This window comes from Podarcis raffonei, chromosome 3 (assembly GCF_027172205.1).
Source record: "Podarcis raffonei isolate rPodRaf1 chromosome 3, rPodRaf1.pri, whole genome shotgun sequence".
NCBI lineage: Eukaryota > Metazoa > Chordata > Lepidosauria > Squamata > Lacertidae > Podarcis > Podarcis raffonei.
Window position 1 is genome coordinate 98,053,741 of NC_070604.1, and position 12,704 is coordinate 98,066,444.

The 12,704-nt window shown below is 43.0% G+C and overlaps 1 protein-coding gene across 1 annotated transcript in view; it reads right to left on the minus strand.

Moving 5' to 3' along the window:
* Positions 1–7,767: 7,767 nt before the first annotated feature.
* The window catches only part of SMYD2 (SET and MYND domain containing 2), a 34,569-nt gene continuing 29,632 nt past the window's right edge, over positions 7,768–12,704 (minus strand). Inside the window, exons 11-12 of the mRNA XM_053383194.1 lie at positions 10,571–10,679; positions 7,768–8,207 (exon numbers count right to left, since the gene is read on the minus strand). Of these exons, the coding sequence (XP_053239169.1) occupies positions 8,127–8,207; positions 10,571–10,679 (190 nt within the window). The 3' untranslated portion in view covers positions 7,768–8,126. The remainder of the gene's footprint in view (positions 8,208–10,570; positions 10,680–12,704) is intronic.

The following is a 12,704-nucleotide window of genomic DNA, read 5'->3' on the forward strand; positions in this document are numbered from 1 at the left end:
CGATGTTGCGCTAAGGTGATAGTTCCGTCAGTTCAGACATTACTGTATTAAATCTCCCTTCTCCACCGCCAGCACTGGGGGTTCTCCCAGTCTTCCCAAGCAGATGTGGGAAGGCACGAGGAGTGTTGTGTGGGGAGGACAAAGAATGGGGGGGGGGAGTCCAATTGTGTTTCTCAACCTGTGGGTCCCCAGATGTTGTTGGACTACAACTCCCATCATTCCTAGCCAGCATGACTAGTGGTCAGGGAAGATGGGAGTTGTAGTCCAACAACATCTGGGGACCCACAGGTTGAGAACCACTGATTAGCTGAGCCCAGCCCTCAATTTCTGAAGCAAAGAGCATTAGAAATGAATTCCCTTTATGTTTAGGTAATGCACACAAACGTCATAGCAGAGCTCATCTTAGAACAGGCATTCTCTTCTGTGTAAGAGAAAAGGAGAAACCTGTATTTTAAGATGGTGCTGGCTTCTTATCTGTACCCTTTTATAAGTACTGGTGCATAATCAAGCTGCACACTTTGACCTTTAGAGCAAATCTATGGAGGGAGGTGGAGGAATACATCATGGAGGGAATTCCATTGTTCTCCCCCACCCACTTTTTATTTGTTAGGCATTTCCTCTTCCATTGGAAGAAATGAAAGGTTTTTGTTTTTTTAATCCCATGGAAATCCAGTGGGAGGGAAAATAACTCCACTCGTTTAGTCTCTCCCCCTTCCCCCCATGCTCCAATTCTGGGGGCCAATTTCGGCAATGACGGGGCTTTGAATCTACTAGATCCAGATCTGCCACTGATGTGACCTTCTTTTTAACCCTTTCGCCCTTGGGACACCAATGACATTTCAGTGCCACCAATGACATTCATTCAGTGCCCGGAGGCCTGTAGCCACAGACTTCCATTTCAGATTGCAGAGAGGCACAGTTTCCAGTGGGACTCCCAACTGCCCTTCTTGGGAGCTTAGGATTTCTCCCTGAAAGTGTTGTTTTTAATTGATGAATCAATCAGACTTTATACCTCCTAATGAAATGGTAGACCACATTGAGATGAAGTGAAGAAAGCACGGGGAAAGCCTCTCGCTGATGCACCTTTAGAAATTCTGCTGCTTCCTTAGTTAACTCCAATTTTCAGTCCAGCATCTCCTTGCCGATGCCAACATATCTCTTGTTAAATTAGCTGCAACCATTTAAAGTCTTCTAGTGGCATCTGCATGATAATTGCACAGAGACGCTTTGTATCTGGGAAGCCGGCCAAGGAATAAACCTTGAAGCAAAGTGTATTAAATTAGTTATCTCATTATAGCTTTTTGAATAATTTCCTAATGATGAATTAAGTTTGAACCCAGAGCTGTCAAGTCCCATTGCTCCATTTGGCCTGACAGGTAGGGAGTAAGATGGGGGAAATCAACCACTCCGAGGTCTGATTACGACGAGATCTGGGTTGGAATGGGTATATTCTTGGCTTTTGTGGAAGTGCGCAAACAAAAAAAGAGCCATATTTAATAAGCAGGCATAATGGATGCTAAAAGGGAAAAGTCGATGCAAAGCCGCCAAGGCTTTTTGTCACAGTGCACACATCTTGCACACAAAATTACAAGGGAAAGCCTCCTGCAGTGAGCGAACAATGCTCACCAGCGAGCCAAATAGTTGCTAAAATAATAAGCAACAATTTTCATGCTATTCCTAAAATGGCTGATGGGTGTTCAAAGTGACTTTCCTTCTTTTTTAATTAAAACACCTGTTAAATTTAGTGTGATTTTTCACATTAGATTTGACCTTGGCAACTTTCTTAACATCTTACTCAAAACAAGAGATCCTTGCATATCTTCAGTTATTCCTCTCTACCCTTAATTATAACACTCACCAGTTTATCAATACTGGTGTGGTCCATATTCCCCCCCCCCCCCGGTTTTAGTAGGGTCACTTGACAAAAGTAAAACTTAAGGTTGTGATTTCAATGATGTGCTTTCTCAAAACCCAAGTTCCTTCTCGGATCGCATCCAAGTTTGGGAATGAATTTGCCCCAGAATAAATGAGAGCAGGACTTTTAAGAGAGTTGCTTTCCATTACTTTGCCATAGTTTTATTATGCAGCCCTTTGGCTGTTTTTCTTTTATTAACACAAGTCTCTGCTCAGTAGCCCGTAATCCAGATAAAGTTAGTTGAAAAACCACATGCCTATTCAAGAATGGGTCCTGTGAGGGCTGAAAGAAGCAAGATTTGTTGAGAAAGCTGGGTCGTGTCCCAAGGGTTCATCTAACACGGGAGTTTAATATAAACTGTTATTAACCAGGTATCTGCATACAAAGAAGAGCGATGTTTATAGGAACCCCATTTCTTTCTGCAGAAAATTAATGCTTTACTAAATCGCCCTGACTGACATTTGACCTGTGCACCCAAACTCCATGACCTTTCTTTCTGACTTTGTTGGATGACCAGTACTTTGTTAACTTTTAGGAGAGTCTTGGTGTTTTTTTTAATGTATTTTTATTAAAGATGTAGGAGAGTCTTGTTGACAGTTTAAGCGTGTGTAAGATGGCAGCAGTAGTTTTATGCCCTTCCCTGGGCAAATCCAAACTGGCCATGATGATTCTTGCTTTAGTGATATCCAGGTCACGACTGTCACACCTGTCATATTATTATTGGGGATTACAGCTAGTCCAGACATCGAGCAAAACCACAGTGAGCTTATGATGCTGATGTTGAAACAACTATGTTGTTTTCCTGGTCCAATGCAAAGTGCAGGCGATGGCCTTTTAAGCCCTAAATTATTGAAGTATTGCTTTCTCTTATATGGATCTCCTCACAGTTTAAAATCTTCCTGAAAAGGCCTCCTCTGGCTTCCTCCATTAGGTGTACTGTAAGAACATTCTTCTCCCATATGAACATTCTCAGAAACATAGATATTTGGTTCCTATTTTATGAACATTCCTGCTTTCTAATGTTGGATGGGTAGCTTTTGTAGATGCGGGTCTTTTTATCTGGTTGTCCCCAGATTATGGAAGCACTGCTCAGGGACATATTCCAGTCATCATCTTTGCTGTCTTCCGGTACCAGATGAAATCTCCCTTGTACATCCTAGCTTTATGTGAACTTCTGCATTGTGGAACCTTGTGTATCTGCAGAGGCTCCCTGAACAATTGAGAACCCTGGAAGATCACACAAGGTGCTGGGAGGTGTTTCACAGCTCCAGGAGAAGGGCTTAGGGCAGCCATGGGTAGCCAAACTAAGGCCCAGAGGCTGGATCCAGCCCAATCACCTTCAAAATCTGGCCCGCGGACAGTCCAGGAATCAGTATGGTTTTACATGAGTAGAATGTGTACTTTTATTTAAAAGGCATCTCTGGGTTATTTGTGGGGCATAGGAATTCATTCATATTTTCCCCCCAAAATATAATCTGGCCCCCCACAAGGTCTGAGGGACAGTGGACCAGCCGCCTGCTGAAAAAGTTTGCTGAGCCCTGGCTTAGGTCATGTCTCTGCAGCTCCTTTCCACCTGTGTTGCATCTGAGGGCAATAACACCTGAAGAGGACTAATGTCAGTTGGTTGATTTTTTTAGACTGGTCATGGCTTGCCTATCTGTTTTTGGCTGCTTTTGCCGCCTGCCTTACAGATGTTTTTATAGTTGTATGCTGCAGATTTTTGCAAAGTGGCTTAAATGCCATGGTAGGGCACACACAAAAGAAAAAAAGAAACACTTTTTATGAACCCTGGTTCCATTAACAGGTTCGAAATCTAAATTCCCCCTTCCCCCAAAACATAACGTCTGGAAATTAATTCCTCGCAGCCCCTGTTCTTCTAAAACTCTTGTTTTTCTGCTGCTATCTGCTGCTGCCTTTAAAGGCATTAATAATAATAAAATAGAAGCTGCAAGGAACTAAAATTAGCCTTTTGGGATCACCTCTGATGGGAACGTTCTCTCTCTTTGTGTAAACAGGAGTATCTGTTTTACAGAACGGTTGCATGTGCATTATTTCTGTATTGCACCTGTATAATCATATCTGACTTGTGTTTTACAGACTAACAGGCTAAATCAATTTTACATCACTGGATTGTTGTTAGTCTGGTTTTACTGCAGTATTTTTGTGTATCACCAGGGATTTACTTTGTTGAGTCCAGAGCCATTATGAGAAAGACTTACGTTCTTCTGTATGTATAAATTTTGTAAACAATTGAGTTCAACTATTTTTATCTCCATTAATCCGGTATGACTGCCAGACACCTTTTTGTACTATTGAAAGTCTGTTTTTAAATAAAAGAAATCTATGCATGCATGCTATTTTGTACCCTAATGTATATTCATATCAGAACATAAGCTTTTGCTTGTCGGTTTTGTTTCGTATGGAACCGATTGACTTTTGACAGTATTTTTGCACTTTTTTCCTTTTCCTTCCTGTTTTTATAAAGTTTTCTTTAGCATTAATAATTGCAATATTTTTTTTACTCCTTACACTACCTTTGTGTAAATACCTGCCTTTTGCAGCGAAAGAAAGTTTTGCCTCAAGTTTTTGTTTTGTAAGAGACTATGCTTAGCCTTCATATTATGCAATAAAACTTTCTGCCCTCAAAACTCTAGTGGTCACCTTATTGATTTGAAGACAACGGATGGGATACATTTATTGAACATTGTAACTTCCCTCATCATAGAGTAGGACTGTGCCCATGTCTACCACCCAGCATAATATATGACTGCAAAAAATGGGAGGGTTGCCATGCACCTGTGAAAGAAGGAATGTATTAAAGCATTTTCTCAGTGATGGGGAATGATGTCAATTTAAATGCCTGGTCTGATACTTTGGTGCAAAGCAAGACCATGTATCTCCCAACATTCTTGATGGATTAGGCCATGGGTAGGCAAACTAAGGCCTGGGGGCCGGATCTGGCCCAATCACCTTCTCAGTCCGGCCCGTGGATGGTCTGGGAATCAGCATGTTTTTACATGAGTAGAATGTGTCCTTTTATTTAAAATGCATCTCTGGGTTATTTGTGGGGCATAGGAATTCATTCATTATTTGTTTTTTCAAAATATAGTCCGGCCCCCACAAGATCTGAGGGACAGTGGACCGGCCCCCTGCTGAAAAAGTTTGCTGACCCCTGTATTAGGGCAATATTACCCAGGTTACACTGCAATGCCACAGTGCTTGCAGGATGACAAATGAGTGCAGTGAATTTTGCACAATAAATTTGCATGCTGGGAGGTAAGTGATGCTTGTATGTTTGTAGGATGTATGTTCAGAGGATGGGTGGTGGAAGAGACTACGGCTGCTAAGCTGATCTTACTAGAATATTAAAAAAACTTAAAAAGTGCCTTTGCAACTTCATTTTGTGTGACCTGCACACAAAGTCCTTCGCTCACATGCTATTTCCCAGTTCACACACAATGGTAGTAGTGACTTGTCTCAAAGCATCCCAGGAGCATCCCAAGGCTTGTAAACAGAGTCCAAAATAAAAAGACACCCGTCTCTAACTGTGCCATCCAGCAGTGTGCATATTGATCCCTGATAGCAATTCTACACTCTCTTATCTAGCAGACATCTTGACGTGATGAGATAGCAAAGGGTAGCAAGTAAATAGATGATCTTATTGTTTTTCCTTTGCATGTGTGCCTAAGGTACAGCCACTACTCGATTTAGTTCCAATTGCCTTCCATTTTAGAATTGCACTGTTAGCACCCTTTGTTTGGAGTTTGGTAACACTGTCCCATCCGCTAGCAGCAATGCAATTCACAGAAAGATTTTCATCAACTGCTGCATCCCAGCCATAGCAAGCATTTGATTAAAACTCTGCTATCTGAAAGTATCAAGACATGGCCCATCTGCTTGGAAATTATGTTTCATTGACTAATTTCATTTCCTGTAAAACATGTGCTTCAGGGCATTCTATGGACTTGTTAAGTGTTAGCTTCCAACTGTTCGTCCTTATATTTTGAAGTGTGAGAGTTTATGGCAGTACCTTCAGAGGGGAGGGAAAGCCGAGGCAGTACTTCTGTCCACGGCATGCAGTTGGTCTGTACTGCCTCTGTGCACTAAATGCTGCTACTCATGAGCACAAATAGGGCAGATCTAACCATTTAACTTCCACACAGACCTGTTCCACACACAACCTGTATGTGGAGCTTCAGCTGCTCAGTGGAGGGCCCTGGACAAACATGTGCACCTTAAGGTGTATCTTGATGCACATCATCATAATGCTTGCTTTCCGCAGAAGAGGAATGCCTTCTTAAGGGAGGAGGGGGAAATACAGAGCCACATGCCTATCCAAAGCCATTACACATGGCCATGTGTATCCAAGACATAAACCACAAAGCTGAAATCCTGAGCACATGCACCTGGGCATAAGCCTCACTGAAAGGAGTGGGACTTACTTCGAGGTAGACGTGCATAGGATTTCACTGAGAATTTATGCTGCTGGCATTCATTCATTCATTTATAGTTTATCCAGATTCCATAGAAGCACATCCTTTCAGGTAAGTTCCACTTACAATGACTGCTCTGAAAACATCGCCAAGTACAGAAGGCTTCAGGTTTTAAATGGAGGGAACTTTTATGAAACTCTCAACCTAGAAGACATTAATATGCAACACTGGAAAAAGAAAATTCCCACACACATGGAGAATCACAGAGGTGGAAGGGAGCTTTGAATTTTATCTCATCCAAGCTCCTACTCAGTGCAGGATCAACAATGGAGGATGAAATGACAGCATCCATGACAGACGGCTTTGTCAGCCTCTGCATAAATATCTCCAGCAAAATAATAATAATAATAATAATAATAATAATAATAATAATAATAATAATAATATAATCATCATCATCATCTGCTCTACTGCTGAGCATTACCTCTTTTCATTACCTCCACTGCCCGAGGCAGAAATGCTTCTAAGTAGAGAATGCTGTTGAGGTCAGGTTCTACTTGCATGCTTTGCAAAGGCATCTGGTTGGCCACTATGAGAAAAGGGTGCTAGACTAGATGGACCACTGACCTGATGGAACAGGACTCTTTATGTTCTTAAGAAGTTTCTCCTAATGTTTAGCTGAAATTGGCTTCCCTGTATTTTCCACTCTTTGGTTCTAGTCCTGCCCTTTGGAATCTTCCACTTACTGTTTTGGAGCTGCTAAGATTGGGCTGCAAAGCTACCGTATTTTTCGCTCTATAAGACGCACCAGACGACAAGACGCACCTAGTTTTTGGAGGAGGAAAACAAGAAAAAAAATATTCTGAATCTCAGAAGCCAGAACAGCAAGAGGGATCGCTGCACGGTGAAAGCAGCAATCCCTCTTGCTGTTCTGGCTTCTGGGATAGCTGCACAGCCTGCATTTGCTCCATAACACACACACACATTTCCCCTTTCTTTTTAGGAGGGATAAAGTGAGTCTTATAGAGCAAAAAATACGGCAATTGACTGGAACCAGTTTCTTGGGTGATACTGCATCCAGTTCTTACCAAAGAACAATAGTAAAGTCAACCCTACATCTCTCCTTATTTCTGAAGATACGTAAGACCCCAGAAACGTGTGCTAATACATCCATACACAATTTGCAGGGAACAGTATGTTTCCATTATCCATGTTGACATTGTTATCCTAAGCGTGGACACACAGTGTTAGAAATGAATAACTGGAGTCAATATATGCAAGAGCTAAGTTTGTAACTAAATTTTGGAGTGCAAATGTTACAGCTACAACAAACGTTGCAGCTACAACGAATATGCCTGCAATGCATTTTTTGAATGACAAAGTTCATGTCACAATAAGAAGGAAAGCAATCAAGCAGGCTCAAGCAAGGCTGTCCCATTTTAATTAATTGCTTTGCATGGCTAAGATACATAGTACATTAAAATCTGTAGAGAAAAGAATTGGTCATCTCTGCACATGATCAATCAAAGGCATTAGCTGTATGAAACCGTGGCATTTCCTTAGTGGGGGAAAAGCATTCAAAATTAATTCATTAAGGCTCAAGATATTTCACATCAACCTCAGAGAATGCAAGAGGTAAGGCCCGGGTGCACCACATGTTTGTCATTCCAATTATTTTACAGAAAAGCTTTCATCCCATGTCAATTTTCAAAGCACTCCTGAAGTTTCCATAGCAAGGCTTTTAAAGAAAGGTTGAAGGATTGCATAGATTCAAAGACTCAGTGGGCCTCTAATTCCTTTTTGATCTCTATAACGTATGGATGATCTTTCCCATGTGCTATCTCCATGATGGCAATTGCCTGCGAAAGAGGGAGAGAAAAAATACAATTGATTCAGACAGCCTTGGTTTATGAAATGTTCTCGTCAGGGATTCCAAAGAGTCAGAAACCTCTGACTGGTTTTTGTCCCCTTAAATGTACCCAACTGAAAACAGCCCATTTGATTGTAAAGAATCAAACCTTATTATATACACAGCACCTTTTGATCCTAAGAGATCTCCAAACTCTTTTGAAAGGCACAGACAAGCAAAAAGTTAAACGACATTGTATCTGCCTTTCTGTTCTAAACTTAACCAGAAGATGACTCTCAAACAGAGCTGCTTCGAGCAGAATTTGGGCCTGCTTGTACTCGAAAGCAAGATGGAGTCTGGATGGTCAATGGGAGAGTGTGATGCTTTAGCCATTAACTGGGATGACCACAACCCTCCATGTATCTCCTCCGGCATCGCCCTTTGCTGGTCCTCCTGTAACCAATTTCCCCCCGAGTTCATGACGCAACAGCCACAACATTCAGATGCTGCAGACAGAAGCTGAAGCTTAGTTGCCAAGTTGCCTGGAACCACTGGCACTGAGGCGACTTCTTGGGATCTGCATTTCAAGCCTGTGTTGCACTACTTTGGTCTTCAACTCCAAAATAAAGTTTGTAGCCAAGGCTGCAACCCTATGCAGGCAACGACCAACCGACATGCAACTGCGACCGCATGCATCATGGCAACCCAGAAGTGGCTGGAAAAGGGGGTGGAGTGAGGTATAATGGGATGGAGCAGGCTTATGCATGCTCCGTCAACGTGCACGGGGATCAAGAACAGAACCCGCGTGCAAATTGGTCGTTGCCTGTACCCACTTACCTAGAGCAAGTTCTAATGAACTTAAGGGGATTTACTTATACATAGATATGTACAGGATTGCACTGTAAAATAATACTTTACATGCTATTTTTAAAAGGTCCACCTGAATCCTCCTTTTGATGGTGCACACCTGTGCAGCAGAAGCGTGTTTTAGCCGTCCCTTCCTTATTGAATTAATGTAACTAAAAAATTAAGGAAGCTGTGCACAGCGAGCCTAGGATTCACTGGTGAAGCTCAACAACACCATTTCTAGGTCGATGTACAAAATCCAGCTGTTTTTTCCATCTTTGCTTTAGGGCAGTGGTTTTCAACCAGTGTGCCGTGGCACCCTGGGCTGCCTTGAATGATGGTCAGGGGTGTTGTGGGCAAAACTGGCCTCTGTCCCTCTTTCCTTCCCTCCCTCCTCTTGCGTCTCTGCCTCCCAAAGGCTTGCACAGCTGTTTGTTGCGGCATCCCTGGCTACAAGCTCCTCAGGTTCCTCTGGGTCTGGTCAGGGGGTACTGGTTGCCAGAAGCTGAGGCAGCCTCGGAGAAAGCAAGCAAGCAAGCGGGCAAGGGAGCCCAGCCAGCCAGCCTGCCAGCCCTTGCTGTTGGGAATGGACAGACAAGTCCCAGGCCCCTGTGGGGCAGTGTGAGGAGGCATCTCTCTTTGGGGAGGGGCAGCTCAGAGACCAAGGGTGGTGGCAACAGCTGTCCAGAGCACTTCCAAGGAGAGGGGAGAGGAGAGGAGGCTGAGGGAACACTCCACAAGGGTGTTCAAAAAAGGGTGAGAGGCTGCCAGCTCTGCAGGCAAGGGGTGACAGACCTAGGCTCCTGATCCCCACAGGGGTGCCACGGAAAGAATGTAGCTGGTCAAGGGAGCCGTGAATTCAAGAAGTTTTTAAACCACTGCCTTAGGGATGCCCTACCAACTAATGCTCACATGTCTGTCAGTATAGAGAGGGCTCCACAGCAAAGTCCTTGCAAGGTGAAGGGGAGGAAGGGGAGGCCAAACCAAAACCCTCCACAACCAATCAATACACTGCGTGCACCCCCACCCCACCTAACAAGGTTTTCCAGCTACAGGGGAAAAAATATTTTGACTACCATATGCACTAACATTCAAGACAGCTACTGAAATGCAATCTGCTTTGTGCCATATGCCAGCTTCCATCAGAGCCAAGAACATTCAGTTTCTGAACAGCTCTTGATTGTACACAAAACCACAGAAGCTGAGAGTGACTTTTCAGTGACGGATCCTGTTGGGAAAACCGTGTGTACCAATTAAATTGAACTGCTGGTTGCTGCCACCTTAATTGAAGGAGATTTGGGGCATCAAAGGTAGGAGCAAAAGTACTATCCGTAGATTTGAGTTCTAAAATAATCATTTTGGAATGGGAGGAGGACTTTCACTTTGCCAATTCAGGAAGATGTAGAAGGTGGCTGGAAAATTAAGTACTATAGCAATGCAAAGGCAGTTCAGAATTTCTACCCAAGCGAAACATTTATATGCATGTCATAAGGGCATCTAAGGGGCTGGGGGGTGGGGTGAGGATACCTTCTTGAGAGCCTTAACGCCAGCAGGTCTGTTTTCCAGGCCCATGTAAAGTCTCCCCAGTTTCAGCCACATGGAGGCCACATTGAGGGAATATAAAGGATAATGTTTACTGCAAAAAAAGAAAAACAGGAACAACATCTGCTTTCACCAGAACTTGAAACCTCAGTTCTACAAAGTTTGTTTGCAACAGCTCGGCAGGCCAAGACACACATCTTGCCCTTCCTTTTATGCAATTATTGATAATGGTTGATTTACCATTTTCTTTTTAAACATGCATAACAATTTCACCAAATGAATTGTACAGGACAAACATAAAACAAATTGCACAAAGAATAAAATACTTTGTAAAAATAACATTTATCCATTTACTTTTAATAAATCAAGGAACTGTGTCATAGCTGCATGTGCTCTATTCTGCCACTATTCCATTCTATCAAAGTGTTCCCTTCGCCTTTCCACTCTGATCTCACGGGATTAGTTTATTCAGACATAACCCCACAGGCATATACTTTGCTCTCTTATTCTTCAATGGAAGGAATTATTGGTGCGCTCCACTTTTCTTTCTTTTTGCTAACGCATTCCGGCTGTTGCCAACATATACACACATGGTCAATTTGTGATCGTCTTACGAAATGGACTTTGGTCAAATGAGGCTCATACTTTTGCAGGGCAAACTACACACTTAGACCAGAGATCAGGTGAGCAGAGGGGCAACTCAAGAGCAATCTCACAGCTGCAATGTCAGCATGCCACTGGTTGCGCAGCCAGCCTAAACCAGCTTAGAAGATCAGTCTCCAAGTCCCCCCACCAAAACCCCCCCAAAACCTAGGCAAATCACCAGGGTGATAAATCTGATTCGGGCTCCGGGGGAAGAATGTGCCATTGTGTTTTCCCAGTCACCGCTCCCCACCAGCTGATCTATGACTTCATACTGGCATCTGATTCAAAGGGAGATGTTCATTTACACTCCACAGCTGGAGAGAAAATTATGCCCCGAGATAATTCGTTGAGCAGCCTTGCGACTGGCTCACACACAACGGTAGGGTGTGTCACGCGATTCCACAGTCTCTGGGCTTAACATGCTGCTGGTTGTGCTCCTCTCTGCATGGGCTGCAGGGCGATGCTTCCAACAGAATATAAAAGAACACAACAGAACCTCAAACATTAGCAGCTTCCCAATACAGGGCTGCCTTCAAATGTCTACAAAAAGTCATAATTATTGATCTCCTTGATATCTGATGGGAGGGCAGGTGCCACTACCGAGAAGGCCCTCTGGTTGTTTCCCTGTAACTTCACTTCTCGCAAGGAAGGAACTGCCAGAAGGCCCTCGGCGCTGGATCGCAGTGTCCAGGCTGAATGATGGGGGTGGAGATGCTGCTTCAGGTATACAGGGACGAAGCCATTTAGGGCTTTTTTTAAAAGTATTTTTTATTAAAGATTTCTTGGTTTAGCCATTTAGGGCTTTGAAGGTCAACACCAACAGTTGGATTTGTGCTCAGAAACGAACTGGGAGCCAATGTTGATCTTTTAGGACTGGTGTTATATGGTCCCGGCAGCTGCTCCAAGTCACTAATCTAGAAGCCCCATTCTGGATTAATTGTAGTTTCTGAGCCACTTACAATTCCTAGACAAATGTGCAGTTTTTGCACTTCTCCAAAGTTTCCACTTTTCCAGCAGAAAACAAGTACCAATATGCATATATTTTGGATAAAATATGTTCAAATATATGTATTTAAATAAAAATTGTCATGCAGATTTAACCCCTCCTCCACTGAGTGATTTATCTCGGTAGATCAAATCTAACCTTCCGGGGGGAGACATTTTATCTACTAGGATGATTCTCCTGAATCACCAGACAACCTACTTTTTAAAAGTGCTAACCGTGTTTCATATAAAAATTGCACCTGGCAAGGACTGTTCTAGAAAAATTCTAAGGGGATTTCCCACTTTCCATCACACAGGAAGGAGTAGCTCCAAGATTATGCCCGTTGCAACACATACTTGTATGTTCCTTCTCCCATTCAGTTACAACAAAATGCTTTCCTTCTTCCTTCAAAGCTACCATTTCATTCATATGGAGATTTAAATAACATTAAACCTCACACAATCAACTAGGTATTCTTCAATCAGCTGA